Raw genomic sequence first — 21040 nt, forward strand, 5'->3', positions numbered from 1 at the left:
TTGTATTTTTGTTATTGACCAAATACTTATTTTCCACCCTAATTTACGAATAAATCCTTTACAAATCCTACCATGTGAATTCATGGATTTTTTTTTTTCACATTCTGTCTCTCACAGTTGAAGTGTACCTCTGGTGCAAATTACTGACCTCTGTCATCATTTTAGGTGGGGGAACTTGCACAATCGGTGGCTGACTAAATACTTTTTTGCCCCACTGTATTTATCTTATTGCAGCACCTTTTCCCATTAAGGCCGCTTTTTTCTGATTGGTTGTTGCTCGCAAACAGAAAATGTCAATTGCAGCTAGGTTTAAGGCTCAAGCTATCTATGTACCATACACAATGGAAGTGATTCATAGTTACACAGCTATAGAAAAAAGATTTATATTTGGCTAATTCAAGCGACTGCAAGAAAAAATTACTGCTGGTGACGCAAAGTGGGCGGGATTCACATTAAACTTAATGGCAAACGACTGAAGAGACTACCACTTAGTGTCTTCACTTTCCTCAACCCCAACCGGGCGTGGTAGATGGTCGCCCCTCCCTGACCCTGGTTCTGCCGGAGGTCTCTTCCTGTTAAAAAGGGGTTTTTCCTTCCCACTGTTGCCAAGTGTTTGCTAATACTAAAAGTTCAATGTAAAAGCTGTGCTTAACCACTAAAACAAACATGTTTCAAAAGGTGCAACTCTACATTTACGTAGTTTCATTGCCACTCTGTGATTAGCCTCCACACAATCTACGGGTAACTCCAGTTGGTCTATTAGAAACCAAAGCACCCTGTTTGCCAACAATTTTACTCAGCAACAGCAATCAACTTACCCCAACCACTCACCAACCAGTCACAGAATAAACATTGTTCCCTACTGACAGCAACCACTTGCAACAAAGTAGGGAATACTCAGGGCTTAGGTCTCTATGCCTGTGAGACTGGGGCATTAAATGACCAAACTGAAGCTAGAGCCTCTTTATGATATCATACACGCAGAAGAGCAGAAAAAAGTGAATATTCAGAGCAGGCTGAAGCATAAGGAATTACTTCCATGTATGCTGACCTCATTATTATTCACTATTGTACCAGTATACATATGACATTTCTTTGTAATTATACTAAACATATGTGCCCAAACCATTAATAACACCCATGGACAAAAAACCATGTGGGCTAAATTATCCATATACTCCTGGATACAGTGTCTGATTGCTAATAAAAGATACAAATTATCAGATTTGACAAACACATGACAGTAAGTCCAAGGCAACTAATACTTTAAAACACTGCCATGTTGAGATTAGCGCAGCTCAGGGTAATTAATAACACAAGCTTAGGAGAGCTTAAATTCAGGTCACCGCTCATTTTTTTCGCCCTCACACGTTACCAGGTTTTGTTTACAGAGGAAGGTGCTACATTTACCTGTTCCTTCCATTCTGAACAACACTCGCCTTTGGTTAGCCCTAAAAGCACACAAGCCTTCAGTGGAGACGCACACACCTGCACACACAAGCATATGCTCTCACAAACAGGATGTTCCATGCACAAGCACGCCTGAGGTATGTGCACACATGCTAATACTCAGCACAGGTCACACACACAAAGACACACACGCACAGCTGATGCCATTCGGGAGCAGTGGCCTTGAGATGCAGCGCTCTAATTAAGTAAATAAGAGAATCGAAGGGGCAGATGGTGGGAGAAGAAGAAAAGGCAAATAGCCACACTTCCTCCTCTGTCAGTCTGTGTAGCCCACAGGGCTGCAACTGTTTCCTTTCCTCTCACCTAAGCCTTTTCTCCCCCTTTCTTCTGCTTGCTTGCCTTTTCCTGGTAATTCTCTAGAAGAACACACATCACGCTTGCTGTCTTGTTGAGAGCTTCTTTTTCGTCTTTTATTCTTACTATTGCTGTTTCTCTCCCTCTCTGGAGTCTTTGTTTCCATGTGTACGTGTGTCTGTGTGTGCTTACTGTATACCCATGTTACATGTAGCGCAAGTAGATATCTCGGCCCAGAAAGGAAGTGTTGCTTAGCCTGACAGTGCCTGTCTCTAGGTGTGTGCGTATTCTCTGTCTGGCAGTTTCACTACAACAACCTTGCCTCACTGTCTTATCTTCACTTCAAAGAAAAAATGTTTTTGCATCAATTCTCTGCTTGCTAGCTCCGTCAAACCGTGACATTTAGTCTGAGAGAAGTAGCTGTGACAGAAATCACTTGCTTACTCTGGGAAGCTTGATGGCCAGTGAAATGACTAAAATGAGTCAACTGCATTCACTTTTTCTACTAAAGTTTGAATCCCTGGCATTTTCATGAAATCACAGCCAATGTTTGATACTTATGTTTTGCATGTTTGTAGGATTTGCTCTGCTAGTTAAGCAATGTATGAACATTCTCCAACCTGCTATTGTCAGTCCAAAACCAGTGATTGCATTATATCCCGAGGTGTGCTTTGCACTTGTGTTTGTTGTCAAAATCAATACAAAATCACCAATTTGGGATATTATGATATATTATATTACAATATTTAGATCAAAGATGACCTGAAAACTCTTAAACAACGTCCAGATGAACAGAATCAGCCTTTTGGGATTGATTGGTGGTTTTGGAATAGAGCTAGCAACTTGCTACTTGCTCCTTTAGCAATGTGTTATTGGATAGCTCTACACCTCGGAAAGGTGCCACGTCTCACTACATGCGTTACTCATAGCTATACTCATAGCTTTATCTCTAATATTGCTTTTCCAGCAGTATATCAATGGCTGTGTCCAAGAAAACAAGACAGACTTGTTTGACTCCATTCAATTCAACTGAAGAGAGAGGCAGCCATATGTCGTGATCATTTGGGGAGGTGCCCCACCCTACTATACAGCAGCAGCATTTTCCTGTTTATGAAAAAAAAGGAAGAAACAAGTTGTGCATACTTTCTTACATGACATTTTTCTTCTCTGCAAATATTACATTTGCCAAATACTTCATGACAAACAACACTGAGCAGCAAAATCAGCTGCTTCATCCGTGAGTCCCTGAGCAGCAGTTGAACTCCACCATCACTCACCCCCAACTGATCGTGGCAGATGGCCACCACTCCCTGAGCCTGGTTCTGCTGGGGGTTTCTTCCTATTAAAAGGGAGTTTTTCATTCCCACCGTCACCAAAGCGCTTGTTCATAGGTCATATGATTGCTGAGGTTTTTCTCTGTGTTCTTTGTATTATTGTAGGGTGTTTGCTGTACAATCCAAAGCACCTTGAGACAACTGTTGTTGTGAGTTGGCACTATATAAATAAAACTGAATTTAACTGAGTCATGGAATATACCTAGCGGTAAACTATTGATGCCAATTAAAGTCCTAGAGGGCACAAATGAAGTATGTTCAACTGTGGGCCAAGAGCCTCTCTGGAGAAGTAGCTGAATGATATCCAGGACCACCGAAGCATCAACCTGGCCAGACAAGAAAACAAGAAACCAGAAGTAGAAGAGAATAGATGGATGGTAAATCCTAACCAAAGCGCATGAAGATAATGAGACCAGCACTGAAAGCTTAAAGATAATCACTAATCAATATGTTAATAAAATAGTCCTGGGAAGATAACAAATAACTGTCTTTCTGCATTAAATAGGCTCATAACTTTTTTTTCCTATATTTAAAGAATATTAAATATTAAAAGTGTTTCCTGACTGGAAAAACTCTAAAAGCTCTCTATAATCCGGCACAAAATGCTATGACGGACCACAATGAGTTTTTGTGAGTGAACCTGTTTGTATGCCCCACTGCCCCCCGGTTGAAACATGATTTCAAGGGAGTGAAAGCCTTTTGAGAATTCCATTTTCAGGCGGAACAGAGGCTCACAGAGGGCAGCAGCATGACAGTATGAAGTGCTGTCTGAAACGCCGGACGATGAAACCACGTGCGTTTCGACTCCATCTGCCCTCATATTTATCTCTGCTTTTCTAAATGTCTCACTGTCAGTCTTTCATTCACTCTTTGTGCCGACTTCTCTCAGGATTTTCTCACAGTCCTTATCTGCAGGAAGACACATGAATGCATGCAGCTAGAATGGAATTTAATGGACTCACAATGAACCTCGGCTATAGAGACATTTCAAGTGTCTGAATAACAGTTTTATTCAAATAAAGCTGATCAATATTTTAATGTATTTTCTCTTTCTTTTATAACTTGGCACTGCTGTGAATTATGCTGCAGATCTTAATGTTTCAAAGTACTATTTGAATAACATAGACAAGGCAATATGTAAGACAAGACAAGCAACTGTAGTGTTTACCTTAGTCTTAAGGTGTTATGGGAGTTGAGAATTTGTTCTGTTTAATCAGAAAACGGTATAGTTTGCTGGAAAACAATTTCACAATCAAAATGCTGCTTTTTTTCCCTGCCCCCCCAAGTATTATAAAAGGCATAAAAAGTAGTCTAATGGGACAAGGTACAAAACTTTGTACGTTATGAAAAACAACAATGTAGGCTGAAACGCTTTAGATCAGATATGTCTGTGTAGGTTCTCAGTCATCCAGGTCAGTTTGAAGTCTGTGATATGAAGACAGTAAGACTTCTAGGTTCCAGAACATGTTTCACCTCTAATACCAAAGGTACTTCCTCTAGTGGGGTTGTCATTTTGAGGGTTCTGAGAGTCTTTCAACCACCCTGTCATCATGCGAATTGTTGGGGTTACACGAGCCAAGGTTTGAATCCTTTGTGAGACATTGCCCCACCCTGTCACTACATGAGTTATGAAGGGTCACGTGGCCAAAAGTGTGAGTGGGGGTTGAATTCCCCTGGAAGGGATCTCAAGACCACTGTAAAGGTGGTGAATGGATGGTGTCATAGACCACCACCTCTGTTCAATGATAACTGTTCCAGATGAATATACTACAGATGGCCTCCTTCATTCTTTGCTCAAATCAGATCAGTTTTACACAGTGGTTTTATTTCAGTTTCAACCAAGTCACCATGGAATCACTGGGCTGATATTAACGTCTGGTAATAGCTTTTTGCTTATTAATCAGTATCTAATTTATAATAACTGATGTATGAAAATTTCAAAAGTAAATAAGAGATGGAAGAGCGTTGATGATGTATCGTCCCACTAGAAAGTCTTCTGCAGTTTCTGCAGTTGTGTTTGCCACAAACACAACAAAATATTGGCCAATATATCAGAATATCACATTTTTAAATCAACAAATATTGGTACCAGTATGGGTCTTTAAAAATCCCTTATCAGTCAGACTCTGTCCAGCATATCCTGGCAAGTTAGTGTTGATTTCAGCATATAACCATCCAGTCTTTACCACATGGTCCCCAACCACATGTAGCTGTCAAAGAGGATTGTGCATAATTAGCTCAACATGACTCATAAAGGAAGCTAAAACTACGCATGCATTATCGTCAGCTTTAGAATATTACGCTTTGATTTTGGCAATTCTTTAACTTGTCTTATGAGTCAATCAACTTAATAAAGAAGCAAAACTAATTCACTGAAGTAATCCTTTAAAAATGAGGCTTCAAGGCCTCTGCGTCACTGAGTGTTAAACACAGTCAAGCAACGATCATTTATACACGTTCTTTGATCAAATTCAGCCGATTTGGTGAGGTTTATTCTTGGAAATTTCTGTTACAGTGTAGTTGAGCCAAGTATAAGATACAAAAACACAGGCTTCTTTTGTTAGAAGGAATGCTTCATAGTATTATGTCTATATTTCCGAAAAACTCTTCTGTCATTCTGGTGCACGTTTTTAAAAAATATCCAGCCCTTCTTCATTTCTAAGTCACCAGAAGTCCAACAATATCAGAAAAGATACAACAAACAGTGCTGGCAGATATTTGTTTTCAGTTTTCTTCTAGGGCTGAAGTTTTTGTAGATTTGTAGATCCATTTGGAGACATGTTTTTCAAATTTTACTATTCACAAAACAGGGTAAAAATATAAACACATAGATAAAGCTTTTGCCATCTTTTGCTTTTCCTTAGATACACATGTGACCCCATTAGCATCATCCATGGGTACAGAACAAAACAGTGACACATCCCACTGATCGTGACACACTTCACAATTACACAGTGGATGCCGGACAAACACACACACACACACACGCACGCATACACAGTAAGAGCCTGTGTGGCCCTGGCTGATTAATTGGGGCGTTCAGCGGCGGTGATAGCTGTGCTCCTCAGAGACAGCACACTGCCTCTCTCACTCCACCTTAACCTCTGCTGGACACACACACACACACATATACATACTGTAACCACACAAACACACATGATTCATCTCCCTTGTCGGCCGAAATTAGACCACCTCTCTTGCTTTCTCCCTCTGTTAACCCATCTTGCAAATAACCCTCCATCAGCTCACGTTCACCTTGCCGAGAGCGATGGCGTTCTTGCCGCAGAGCAACTGGTTAAAAGTTGCGACGCGGGGGAGCGCTCAGGTGTGCGCCTCTGTGTGTGTTTCTGCCTCTCAGCTGCAGACAAATTAATGAACCGGTGCACAAAACCGTAGAAATGCACAAACAGATTCTTATAAATGCACTCATTCCAGCGCTCCCTCATCTTTCTTACTGCTGAAGGTGACTCGCCTCCACACATACACACATATAAACACACACACATCCACGGCTTCTCCTCCACGAGTTTTATGTACCTTTAAACCCCGCCAAAGGAGCGGCCATATTTCTACTGGACTGCAAGGTGACTTCAGAGGAAAAAAAATGTGGGGAGGTTGGGGGTAATGAGCATAAAAAGAACAAGTGGCAACAGAGAGAGTGTCTCCACCTCTGGTCAGGGTATTGTTTCACGACGACCGACCCACAGTGCCTCCTCCATTGTCTCCCCATCATCCTCTCATGCTCCCTCCTTATCTGTCCTTAGAGAATTTCCATCTCTTTTACCTACGCTTTGTCTTGCTTTGTCTCTCTTTGCTCTCAAACACACACTCCCCTGAACAGACACACACCTCCACCTTTTCTCTCTCCCTCTCTATTCCCACCCTCCCCAGTCAGCTGTCATGCCTGCCACTTTCTCGTGCCCACTCATTTATTACAGGTCAGCATCGCGGGCGGGGCCATTTAGAAAGGACAGCGTGCCCCATCTGAGCACGCAACCTCTAACTCGTACAAAACGCTGTACATAAACACCCGTAAACACACGTGGAGAACTAACGGGTGCACAACCATGCATGCTTGCAGATCACAGTTGGCAAACACCAACAGCACAAAATCTCAGCATGGATACTTAGTGACTACAAACAATTCCTAGCAGAAATTGGTCATGAAATAAATTCAAACTGAAATTAACTCAACTTTTTTTTATTTAAATCTTCATAACTTGAATGTGGAAAATAGGTCATTCTGAGGGAATTCTATCAATTATTCTACTTTTAGTGGCCTGAAACATAAAATCAGCAAATCAGAACCACTTTAGGAGGCAAATTCAAATCAAAGCTTACCCCACAGAAACTACACACCTACCAACAAAAAGTACACAAAATGGCTCAGTCGGACTAGGTAAGGTAAGAAATGTTAGAAATCTTCCCCTCAATTGGAAAAAAATTGGTGGTTACCCAGTGATTGCTGATTTGTGGCGACCAGCTCATTGGCCAGAGGTCGACCATGCAACAGCCTCACCCTCTGGTTGATCACTTGGAATCGCGAGATGATTGCACACCTGGTGGGAGGTAACCTATTTCCAAATAGTCATGGTCTGACTCATTCATTGGATTGGATTGGATTGGCAAAAGGTCTCCGATAGATTGGCAACGGTTTGCAAATAACTGATGTCTAATTTCTAAAAGTAGACTAACACGCTGAAATCACCCTGAGCTAGTGTGTACCAGTAAACACAACTCATCCGCAACGCATCTCTTTACAATAGGGGACTCAACTCAACTGGTTGTATGCCTATGTAAAAGTTAGGTTGCAGAGCGCGTCTGTCATTTTGCAGTTAAATTGCAGGAGGATCTATAAGGTTCAGCCTGGAGTCCGTAGTTAATGTGAATTTCAGCATATGTAGACAGCAAACAATTGCAGTTTTCATTGATTTATCAGTGCAAATCTAAATTTTTACAAATTACATTCAATTGCTGACTGATTCCGACCGGGTCTGCAAGTTGCAGACCCGGTCACCGTTTTCAAAGCAACCACTGCAAACAAAAAACAGATGACAAGCTCAGTGTAAATTGCACAATCACCCGTTTCACTAGTGTGGCTGTAACATTTCTAAAATCTTCAATACTTCAATTTTTACATTTTTATTTGCATAAATATGTTCAGACTAACGACAACAGTTTTGTGCCGTACTACTAGTAAATAGAGAGTTTACTCCGAACTTTCTAAGGCACATTTATTACCCTCAACAACCGCCGTCTTAACTATGTAGCAGATAAGAAGGGGCCAACAACCAGTTTTCAGCAATGAGAATGCTAGCAAGCTAGCGGTGCAACGTTTTTGAGGATTATTTGGTGTTTATTTGTACTAAAATATCATCGACACCATACAAGAATACAGTGCGTGTTGTCAAAAGCTCAACAGGTTATAATGCAGCTAGTCCATCATTTATGCTCGAACGTTGATCCTTCATGATACAACGACAACCAAGACGTGTCCAATCATCCCCAAATAATATCTCACATTTTTTGACATTTTTAAATAGTTTTATTGTACTGTACTAAAACAAAAAGACGCATATTGTGGAAAATTGTTGGCAAACACTAAGGTAAATTTTTTTTTTGCTCACCCTCACCATAAACTCACACATTTAGACCGTATTCTAAATTCATCTCTAAAATCAGGTCTTAACTCTAAAACCTTTCTGTATGTCGTGAAAAAATTTGAGCTAGCCAAAACACTCCATCAATCTCAAAATTTCATCACTCTGATGGACAGGAGCTCAAACTGTTTTTGGGGTTTTTTTGTTGTTAATTTTTATTTAAAAAATGAAGCACCGCAATAAAGAGCCAAAACACTGCTGTAGGGACTGGCACTTGTAAAGACTTTACAAACCCTGCGTTCATTTCAAATGTACAGTGAAGTGCACACACACCGCAGCTGCCTGCTTCCATAATTCTGCCCTTAACAAAAGAACACAGCTTGTTTCCGTGGTTTGAACACATTTTTAATCCTGCAGAATTAGCAGAACACAAGACGAAGTCGCGGAGAGCAGCGCTCGTGTAGATCTGAGTTTGCATCCTTTAAATAGCAGAGCAACATCTTACCGATATTAAATTTTAATCCTTGTAAATGATGCCTTTCTCTGCCACGCTGACAACTGGGGAAAAAAACAATAATCTCTTGTTTTCTTTTCTCTTTTAATTGTGGGCAAATATTCAGAAAGCAACCGAGGCAGAGAGAGATACAGACAGACTCTGGCAGGAACAGCCTGATAGACACAAAGTCGCACATGCCTAAGCATACAGAGTATCAATCGCACACACACACTCATGCGCACACATGGCCTAATACACACTCTCATAGCGCCAGACAGATTAAGGCCTGATTAAGGCGGGTGTCGCATAAAAGTCTTGGAACAGTAAATATCCTTAATTTGTAGTGTAATTAAACAGATTAGCTGCCGTGAATATCTTACTAGGGATTAGCTCACACACAATACACCAGGCGGGGTTGATTACACACAAACACACGCACACAGACACACAACACTGTGTGAACTAATGATAAACATCCAAAATAGCTAAGTTTTCAACTAGACTGAAATAAAAATATGACACAGAGTTAACGTGCGTATAAATGTGTGTGTGTGTGCAGTCACACAGAAAAGGGGGGGCACAATGAAGGTAATGACAAAAATCTACAGGTCGTGGTTGAATTGTCAGGTCGACACATGCACAGATGAGGGATTAGAGACCAGTGATCATTTCTCTTCTTACAGACTTTCATTAAAACTGAAGCCTTTGTCAAGGTTACGGTGGCGGGGGGAGGGGGGGTCTATTGTGATTCTAATGCCCTCTATTGTGCTGCGCTGAGAGACAGAACAGAAAGCAAAGGGAAGCAAGTGAAAGAAGGCAAAGGAACTAAAAAGAAAAAGCTCAGACAAACTCGTTTGTGAAAGACGGAGTCGATGGCACTTGATCCTGCTTCACCAAAGAAGTGCTGCCAATCAAAGGAAGCTGAACACTGTCCCACTTCCTGTGTTGGCTCCATGCCTGAGCACAGCGCTGCAAATATAAATTCAACACTTGTATACACAAGCCCAAATACACAAATAGATGCATATGCACACATACGTATTTGTGCAGCTCACGCACTGATTCCATATAAGCTTTAACTCAGAACCACAGGCCTTCCCAAAACCTAAACCTCATGACAGAAAACACTCTAATATTATCCATAAAGCTTCTGGACTTTGTGCTAATCACCATTGTGAATGTAATGCTTGTGCTATAGCGGCAAAGAGATCATTTTTACCTGCAGGTACCATGTTTCATGAACAACTCTGCTTATGTAGTTCACTATTATATTTTTTGGGTTCCCTGTCAGTTCAATATGATCTTAGCAATGCCTTTCCCATTCAAGGAAAAATAAAACAAGACTTACTGCTAACTTAAACATCAAGATGAGATGGAAAATGTTCTATTGACAATAGCTGTGGTTGCAACATGTGACTTAACTTATTTGCTTAAGTTACTATTTTGGACAAATGACATGTAGCGACTAGTCTCGCGAATATCTGGCAACCACCGTTCATGAAGGAAAAATTAGTGCTTCCTGACCACCGTGGTTCCTGGAGGCTGATGGCAGTTGTATCGAAAATGAATGTTAAACTTCTAGTCACATAGGTCTACAGATCAGGAAAACATATACTCCTCAACCGACTGGCAAAAATCTGGTTGCTTTGGTCACTAGTTGACTGCCATGGTTGCCTATTTTTCATGTCTATCTGCAAATGTGAGCTAACTACTAGCTGAGCAGCAGTAGAACTTGAAAAGTATGATGTAAACTGGAAATTAAAAAGGCTTGCCTTCAAAGTAAATATTGAAAAAAAAAAAAAACTACCAAGAATGGTAGTCTGCTAGCAAGTTTTCATCCAGAAAGTACTACTAACTAATTTGGGGAAGGACATTGTTTTCCAAAGGAACCAGTGGCTGGATCATATCCATTATGGTGGAAAACTCTTGGGCAATGTGCACATGATGTCACATGAAAAACCTCAATAGAAGTCTAGGTGAAAATAATTTTCTATCTTGACCACCCTAAACACTTTGCTGCTGAGTTTATGGTCATAGTTACTGGTTTTGGTCACACTGATTTAAAAAATAAAAAGCCACTGAGCCTGCAGCTTCAATCAGACCTATCCCCACTCGTCACAGCTGTTTGGTTTTTTTTCAACCAAGCTAGCGATGCTGGAGTCGAGGCTTCAAAACTGGACCAGTCGGCGACATCACAGTAACTAGGTTCATCTTGTATACTGTGTATGTAAGTGAGGCAATCACCATAGAATACTTGCATGTTAAAAGGCCCTAATGAAACAAGACAAAACAAAATTTTTCATAGCCTAAAACAAAACAAATGGTCTCTACAGCTAATTTCCTCCTTCATAAGATAGCCAAGCTCAGTGTTTTAACAAATTAAATTAAATATTATAAGTGCCTAAAATGATCATTATTAGATGTGTAGCTACTTTAGCTAGCAGGTCGATGTTGACAAAGGAACCGTGTTGCCAACTTAGCGAGTTTGTTACTATATTTAGCGAGTTTTCAGACCCCCTTAGCGACTTTTTTTTCTAAAGCGACTAGCAACAACTCTAGCGACTTTTTCTGGTGTTAAACTTAAACTCCCAGAGAGCAGCCATTTGGCTGTTTAGCTAATACAGCTAGCTGCTAACACAGTTAGCCACTATGCTTACACAACCAGTAAGCAAAATGACTTCTTTAGCATCTAGCTGATGAAATTGCAGATCTAGCCATTGTGACCTGACCCACCGGTTTAGTTTCTGGAGCCAGAAGTAACTGTGATAACTTATCAGCTAATGCTAGCAAACGTGATCACTAGCTATGGCATGTAATATTTAGGTGAACCCTAGCAGATAGCTATTGGCTAGAGCTTCCTTTGCAGTGTTGCCAACTCCTCAGTAAGGAAAATCGCTATTGGCTGTCATAAAAGTCGATAGAAGTCGCTAAATGACGTCATTGCCTAATTTGCATAATTGGTCATGCTAATGTAATTGTAACCTACATTGTAGGAGAGAAAAATAACATTGTGGAAGAGACATAAAGTGAGTTAGAAATGTCCTGCATTTAGAGTTTATTCAGAACTACAAATTAAATTTCTTTTAGCAATTTTTTTTTTAATGTCACAGTTCCAACCCTATTCCTTTTTTTGGGCTTGGACCGGCAAAAGTGACCCAAAATAAGCGCTCTGGTGGAGTTACTTTGTGTGTGTGTGTGTGTGTGTGTGTGTGTGTGTGTGTGTGTGTGTGTGTGTGTGTTTATAAGTAGTTTTAAACCTTGTGATCCACAAAACAACATAATAGTAAAAGAAGAACTGACTGCGTTACAGTAGGTGTGGGAGCAGCGGCTTCGCTCATGCGCGATTCATTTGCAGTTTGGACGCATAGATGCGAACATCTCCTGCCCTGATAGAAGCTGGGGGAGGACTATCCTCCGCCCGTGAGCGCTTTGGCACAAGCGAGGTGCCCATGGCAGCACCCGCTGCTTGTTGAGAGTAAAAGCGATACGTGCTTTCACGTCAATAGGTCGTCATAAATGAGTCTCCATTAAAAAATCTTTAAATGGTAAATGGCCTGTATTTATATAGCGCTTTACTAGTCCCTAAGGACCCCAAAGCGTTTTACACATCCAGTCATCCACCCATTCACACACACTGGTGATGGCAAGCTACATTGCAGCCACAGCCACCCTGGGGCACACCGACAGAGGCGAGGGTGCCAGACACTGGCGCCACCAGGCCCTCTGACCACCACCAGTAGGCAACGGGTGAAGTGTCTTGCCCAAGGACACAACGACCGAGACTGTCCAAGCCGGGGCTCGAACCGGCAACCTTCCGATTACAAGGCAAACTCCCAACTCTTGAGCCACGATCGCCCATATTAAGTTTTAAAGCTAACCCTAACCGAGACTAAGATGAGCAATTACTGAAATACTCGACACAAAATTATTTAAACCCTTGCGAGTCTCCGATTGCACACAGAGAGACGCATACACACATGTAAGTGACAGTTTGAGTGGTGTGTGAAGGAGCTGCCGACAGCATGTTGTCCATGAAACAAATTGGGTGTCGTAATTAAAGCTGGAAAAAAATGAGCTGTTTTCCATTCTCCCTGTGTGCTCGATGACAGCCCTGCGCGCGCACACACACACACACGACTAATGAAAAACAGAAGGAGGAGAGAGAGTGTGTGAGTGATTTTTGAGAAAGAAGCAGAGTAAGAAAGAGTGCGGAAAGGCGAGGAAATAAAAAAGAAGCTGTTAATAAAATGTGGAAAGAAAAGCAGAAGCGAAGGGAAGTGAAAGAGACACACAATGAGCGATGCTAATGAATGAGAGCAGGATGGAGACAAGGTGTGCGCGAGGGGAGAAGAGCAGACGAAGGGATTTGGAAATGGAGGAAAAGGAAAGGAGATGACAAATGTGCCGGACAGAAAGTGGAAGAGAGGTAATGAAATAAAGGACAAAGTAAAGGAGGTTGTGCAAGCCAATCCACACTGCTCGGCAAGATCAGTGTGTATTTGCGATGCTCGATAGTGTGTGTGAATTCGGGTTTTGTGTATGTGTGTGTGTAGGAAGCCCCTCAGACGCAGGATGGAGGCATTTGTCTCTGAGTGGAATTACAAGTGGCGGGTTGAACAAACCCTCCAGTGGTCTAGAAGAAACAGAAGAGGAAAGGAAAAAAAAGATTCCTCTGTCTTTCCTGTCTTTTCTTTTCCCGGGCCATGCTTCACTCAGTGTGTGTATGTGTGTTTGTATATGAGAAAGGGAAAGAAAGAAATCAGAACCACCCAACTCCAAAACTACATTGAGTGAGAAAATACAGCTGCCTTCCGCTTTAAAACACACAGCTCACAATGTCGCAGAATCAAAATGCATGCAAAAACGTAAACAGTGCGTGGACGCGCTGATGTTTACAGTAAATCCTTCTGTGTTTTCGGGCGAGACTTAAGTCTTCCTAAAAAGGCGGGGGGGGGGCATCTGTGCCAGGCTTCGATTGGCCAATCTAACTCACACTAGGAGTTGGCACCGGATGGCTCGGCACAACCAAAGCCAGCCCTGCTCATCATTAGGAAGCACAAGCACGGGGGGTGGTGATGGAGGGAGGGGGTTCAAAAGTCTGTCCTGCCAAACACACAAACACGGCGCCAGAGACGAAGAAGCTTCGGGATGATTACAGAGGCCAATAAAGCCGCTATTTTGCACCCGAGTCTTGGATGTTTTCCCTCCCATGCTGTGCAGTTGTGATTCCGCATGTAAATATTTGGGCGGGACACAAACTCGAGAAACAGAGGCCCCTCTGTACAGCTGGCGGGCGAACAAAATGCCAAGCAAATGGGCTTGTGACGTTGCCGGATCGCTCTTGAATGCATGGGAAAGAAAAGTAGGAGTCAAAAAGAGATGACTTTTTTTTCCTTTGGAAAAGAGAGCAAGAGAGAGGACAGCGTCATCTTTGTTCGGCCCGTGCAGATAATAATCTGAGTGCTGATTCAGCTGGTGAGTACCATGAGAGGTAGCGCGCTGCTGTCTCAGGCCTTGGAAAAGCGTTCCATCACCCCCATGCATCACATAGTCATTTGTAAGGCTTCCCTTACGGCCCGCTGAGACTGTCCGGTTATGACAGAGGAAGAAAATAACAGCCCACACCTCAATGTCACCCTCGCTGAACTGCGATTATTATTCTTCTGTGCAAACTGCCGTGCGTTATTCCGTGTCTTTCAGCAGAAGACACTGACAAATGCACAGAAACTGTACAGATCTCCATCAGCTCGCACCGGCATATATGACAAACATCCAGCTGAAGCCTGGCACGGGTCGAGCCTGGCAGATATCAAGTTATGATAGCCGTGTTGACTAATTTAGAGCAAGATTGAATTCCTTCACCCCCCTCATCTCTCATGCTGTCAAATAAAGGCCTCGCGGTCTAGACTGATCCTATCAAAAAAAAGCTTAATTAGCTTGTAATAAATTCTCATTTCCGTCAGTCTTCTACAAAGCCTCGGCCAGCTCCGTGTGTGCCAGCTGACAAACGCCCAGTAATTTGATACTGGCATTCAGCGGGTTCCCTTCCCGCTGCCCCTTTCTCCCCCTCCGCCATTTCACGGGAGATCTTTAAATGTCACCCAAACACACACACGTGTGAGTGCAGCATTTGTGAGGCACTCTCGAGAGCTGGAGGGATTAAAATGTTTGAGCCAGTTGTTTCAGGAAGCAGAGGTAAACAAAAAAAACCAAAAAGAAAGCGGTAGATGAGGATGGTGAGACTACCGGTGTGTGCTTCTTTTATTAAGGTAACACTGGTAGATATCTGTTGGTAGCACGTGACCAAGAAGAAGCTGCTTGGCTAGGCAGAGATTTACATCAGATGCCCTTCCTGACTCAACCTCAAAGGGGATTTGTGTCTCTGTTTGGAATTGAACCAAGAAGTGAATATGTTAGCCACAACACTAAGGAGTCATCACTTGCTAATATATTTGGTAACCATATTTTTTTCTTAAACGTGGCACGGAAAACTTGATTTCCACCCATTAAATACCTGTAGACGTCATCGATTACTGGAAGGTTCCAGGCGCTTAAAGCCTGTTAAGTTCTGGGAATCATCTGAAACAAACCCTCACTATCCTGATCCTGATTACCCAGCATTTTGACCTACACGTTACCATCTCAACTGCCAGCTTCTCAATCAGAGCAAAACTTTATTTCCTGTCAATTCCTGGCCTACAAATTCCTGCAAACAATCATTAACCTGCACCTCCGCAGCAATGTGCAGTCCCGTTTGCTGACTCAAACACCGCTTTTCATGCAGCGAAATCAAAAGTTGCAAGCCAAAAATTCTCCCTGTCGAGCTCTGCCAAAACAACGTGTTCAAGAGAAAGCCGTCATCTGTGATGTGACATTTTCATGGCACATCTTCTCAAGACACTTAAGAGACTAACTCAGCCGCCCCCATCCTTCAAACAAGTGCAAATCTGACTGAACACACATGACTAACCCTCTTCACAACTACAAGGACAGAGTGTGACTGTTTATTCATGACCTCAGAAAGACAAGTTTGATACAACCCCCCCCCCCCCCCCCCCCCCCCCCCCCCAAAAAAAAAGTTTTTTTACAGTGCTTTTTAATGGACATCAGTGGGATGTACGGCTGCACTGATACACTCTTTCACAATCATAGTCCCTGCACTTGGACCAGGTCAGATATCCCAAGTGTGGCACATTCTCTGGGTTTCCAAGTCCTTGAGTGGAAGTCGATTTATTGAAGTCGCACTCTGGTTTTTTGATGGAAGACTTGCTGAATTTGAAAATTCCCAGAATTCTCAAAGGTTTTTTTCCCCTTCTTTTTTATTTCCAGGTGGAAATTAAGTAAATTTATGAATTAATTTATGTATTGCTTCATAGTGTAGTGGTTAGTACGTTTGCCTAACACGTGAAATGTCAGTTGGAGACACTGATTGCAAAATCACATATGCAGATCCAACCGCTCTGGTGACCCCTTTCAAATAAAGGAGCAGCTGAAGGAAGCTTTAATCAATTAGTTTAGTTAATTAGTTCACTATTTCACCAATATATAATTTATGAGGCTGAGCTGAATATTATATTCATGCTTCAGACTGGCTCTGTTAGTCAAACTGATGGCTGGATTAACCAATCGGTAGATGATCTGGTTTTTGCATATTATTCGAATTGCTTTCATACAACACGCCTCATTCACGTCATTCTTTTCTATGTGCGATAAATTTGACGAACGCATCAAGAGCAACTCCGGTTTGAGTATACTACCCACGGTAGCTTTTGCATGCACACTGGAGCAGCCGGAGACCGAGCCACCAACCTCACTCTCATGATCTGCTCAGTTCCAGCTTTAGCCTCCTTAACCCTTTTCAAGCTACCAGGACCAGGCTGTATATGTGCTTAAAACCCCAAACTGCATGATGTTCAAACAAGACGGTCAGTATAAGAAGCTCTGACTAAATTAGGTGCAGGTTCAACAGCATCAGTGTGTTTTTTGTGCTTTAATCACACACAGTCCTGGTTATGGGGACAAAAAGGTACAAATCCTCCTAAGCATCTCTATTAACAGGCTTGCTCCTTCTGACCTCACTCCCGGGGAGCTGTAATTGGCTGATTTTGGGGGATGTTCTCTCAGGTGGAAATTTCATGCATTGTCACGCATGCCAGTTTACTTCTTTAGTATCAAATCACCAGGAACATTAGGGCTGAGAGAAGTCAGCCAAGGTTTTCTTTTTCTTTTCGCCTTCCATGAGTTTAAAATGAGAAAGCTGATCAGGCCCGTTTCCACGTGGTCATCGCTGATCTCTGAATGACTTTTGTGGGTTTCACGTTTGTCTAATTGAAAATGAGAAAGCTCTCTGGCTGTGTGAAAACATCCACGCTTGGCACAGATGAGGCGCCCACATAGTTCACAGCGTGTGCACCCCTGTAGACCGGCTGACTGGAAGGACCGCTTCAGACATTTGTCTCGCAGCAGGAGACAGATTCAATCACCATTTTATAAGTGAACATCTTTCGCCTTGACTTACTTCACCCTCGCACGGCTTCACGTGGGATTGATATATGATGTGTGCTGTCATTTTTTTATACCTCCAATAAAGAGGGAGAGAGCGAGAGAGATGGGGGTGGGGCGGTGGGGTAGTTATAGGAAAGAGTGGAAAGACAGCACACTCAGCACTGCTCAATGCACACAAACACAACATTTTCCCCAAGAGGCATAGCTCAGATTCCTAGGCTACAATTTGCATCACAAATATCCCGGAGTGGGAGTGCATGCACGGAGAATAAATAAACCAGCGAGGGTCCCACTTTACTTCCCCATTCATCCCGGGTGTCACCCATCCATCCGCGCATCCACCCTCTCCATCGCCTTGCATCCAAAGATCCAACCGGGACTCAGGAAGAGAAAGAGAGAGGTGGTGTGTATGTGCAGAGGCCAAAGAAAAACAGAGCTGTCTTTAGAGGCGGGAAGGGGGAAAAGCATCCAGGAATTTAATTTGGAATCCTTGGAAGTTTGGGGCCAAATTCACCTCTGAACATGAATCTGACAACTTTCCTGTTGTGCCGCCTCATAAGTGCGTTTCTGTTTGTTTTTCCTTGGCTCAGCAGTCTGTGCCAAACACTTGATTGTGTCAACTAAGAGCCCAGATTATGGATCACTTACTGAACTCCAAATAACTGGACAGAATTCCAGAAGAGATATCACACCAAACCAAATCAAATTAGAATTCTCGATGAATAAGCGTGGGAACAAAAACCCATTGGAGAAAAGAAAAAAGTTGAACTTAATGATTTACTTCAAATAAGAGCGCAATCAAATCATGCATCATAAACAAAACATCCCAGCGGGATTTAAAACCTCAGCAAACACCCTACAGGGGCGCCAAAGGAAAGATCTGTCAGAGCACATAAATAAAACACCATTAACTTTACTATAAATTGACTGTCGAGTGTCACTGACGCATCCGAAGCCAAAACAGGCACGCTGAAGAAGCATTAAAGTGATTTTCGTCAAGGGACCGACTCCACGGGGGTCGCGATGATGATGATGAAAGCGAGATGTTTTCCCACTGCCTGTATCGCCCTCAGAATATCTGCTACATCTAAATTATTCAAAGACAGTAAAGAATTAAAAAAAACTGTGCCACTGGTGCAGCCCGAGTCTTATATATAAATATATTAGTCTTCGAGTCTTCTGGGGAATTAAACTGAAACGATGGCGCATTCATTCATACTTAGTGAAGGGATCTAAATAATCTAAATCAGCGCAGATTCGCAGTCTGTTTGATGACAGATGTTTTTTCTTTGTTGGGAGATTTCATTTGATGTTATCGTTTTCGAACCAGCATATCTCGCGTAAAAAAAAGAGAAAAAAATAATAAAACTGTGTTAAAACGACAGAAGAAGGACAGTTTGGGGAGCTTTATTTTATTTTACGCAGATGCAGTTGAATGACAGTTTCCTGTAGGTGCGAGAGCGATAATTGAAATCAGCACCAGCGTGCCAGGATGTGAACTTGTGTTAAGTTTTGGACCAGAAAGAGTCAGAAACCCGGCGACCTTCAGTTATCATTTAGTGGAATTATTGCTAAAGTCTCTGCAGGGACAGAAAAGGATCGGCTCTGTTGCTCTTTGGATGTCTCAACTCTCACTTCATCGGTGCTTTTCAAGTCAGACCCTGACCGAATAACGGAGGCGCAGAGACGCGCATCCCCAAAAAGCACTCACCTGATTGCGCCGCACAGGATCCGATCACCGCCAAAGTGACGAGGACGCAAGCTGGGAAGAACTTCATCTTGGGGGGCGGGAAGAAAAAAAACCTGCTTCTCTTGTTTACTCCCGTAACTCACATGTCCAATTAAGATATCCTCGTTGATCACACGCGTAAAAAAATTAACCAAAAGAGAGAGCGAAAGAGAGAGATAGAGAGAGAGGAAGGAAAAAGAAAAAAAATAAAACCCCGTCGGAGTCTTCTTTTGCGCTTCTTGGACACCTGGCACCGTTTCCGTGCGCCGTGGAGAGCTTTTACGCACCGCGTCTCGTTCTGTTTGCGTGTCGGTTCCTACTCCAGTGTTTAGGTCGCTTTCCACCGCGGATACTCTGAGCCATTTACTCCTCACACTGCCATCGCGCCGGTGGCTGGGGGGAGGGAGGAGGAGGATGGGGGGGGGGGGGCGCGATGTGCGCGCGTGCGTATGCGCGTGCGTGTCGGGCGTCTGAACACGCCTCCTTTGGAATGACCGACACCTCCTTCGCCCTATTAAGTCCCATCCAAAAGATTTGGAGCGTTTAATACTTTTTTTTCTTTTGGAAATCCGCCCACACTACTTATCGCCTCTCCTGATTGGCTATTAAGCTCCAACGCTGCCGTCGATACACCTGTTAGGAGCAGGTTTTGTTTTGGTTTCTGTTTGGCTGCTGTGTCTGCCACTGTGCTCTTCGTTATTGCTGGGAAGACAAATTACTTAATATCTGATCCTGATCATGATGTAGGAAGTAGTTTGTTTAGGGGTTATAATGTGACAGACAGAAGACATCAGTGGAACACCCCACAGTGTAGTTTCAGCAACACCACGAAAGTTTCCTGCTTCGCCAGCAGGGTCAGCCTCTGCAAATACCCACCGCTACGAGGCACAGCCTATAAAGTTTGATTGTGCTGGTGTGAAGAAGCCGCAGTGAAGGCAAAAAGCTGGAGCAGTGTACCATTTTCAGGGCCACTCATTTTACAAGCCAGTCTGCCCACAGATATTCTGCACTCTGCTTTTTATTTGTGGACTGACGTGAAAGTATGAAACGAACTGGCGAATCGACGAGGACAAAAAGATATTGATTTGCGATCCGTGTAAGGCGAAAACTCGACCGTAACTGGAACTATTGGAGAATTAGTGTGAGGACCATCCTTGATACAGCCTCACGGTGCCTGAAGGGATGGTTTATTTAGTGTCCTTTGCTGCTCTCTAGGGGAATTCACGGGGAACTGCTCGGTTCTGAGCCTTTTGATCATAAAGCTGCTGAGTAGTGCTGTGCAGTACTGCACATTTTGGCATCAATATGATACCAAGTATTGCCAACAACGATACCAGTACTTTTAACCTATTTAACCTAATTAGGTTAACATAGCAGAGCAGTGTGTCATGATTTATGAGATGAATCGTCATCAGTTTGCAAAACACATTTTAATGACATTAAATCACTGTGATTTTCACTTCCTTTTAGCTTTTAATGTCTTTAGAAACTAGTGTGTGTTTGAGGAATATTTTTTCATCCCTTCTCCGAAAACAATAATATTTTAGTTAATGCAATTCACTGGGATTCATACTGAAGTTAGAGAATAAAAAGTATCAAACTTATCATTGTA

At 42.6% G+C, this 21040-nt stretch overlaps 1 protein-coding gene across 4 annotated transcripts in view; it reads right to left on the reverse strand.

Moving 5' to 3' along the window:
- Positions 1–19789, reverse strand: part of LOC308394589 (receptor tyrosine-protein kinase erbB-4-like) — a 388448-nt gene extending 368659 nt beyond the window's left edge. For all 4 annotated transcript variants that reach the window (XM_080878981.1, XM_080878979.1, XM_080878980.1 and 1 more), the window contains exon 1: positions 19411–19789. In XM_080878981.1, coding sequence (XP_080735107.1) covers positions 19411–19477 — 67 coding nt within the window. In that variant the 5' untranslated portion in view covers positions 19478–19789. The remainder of the gene's footprint in view (positions 1–19410) is intronic.
- Positions 19790–21040: the final 1251 nt, after the last annotated feature.

This window comes from Rhamphochromis sp. 'chilingali', assembly GCF_963969265.1.
Source record: "Rhamphochromis sp. 'chilingali' genome assembly, chromosome: 3".
Classification (NCBI taxonomy): Eukaryota; Metazoa; Chordata; class Actinopteri; order Cichliformes; family Cichlidae; genus Rhamphochromis; species Rhamphochromis sp. 'chilingali'.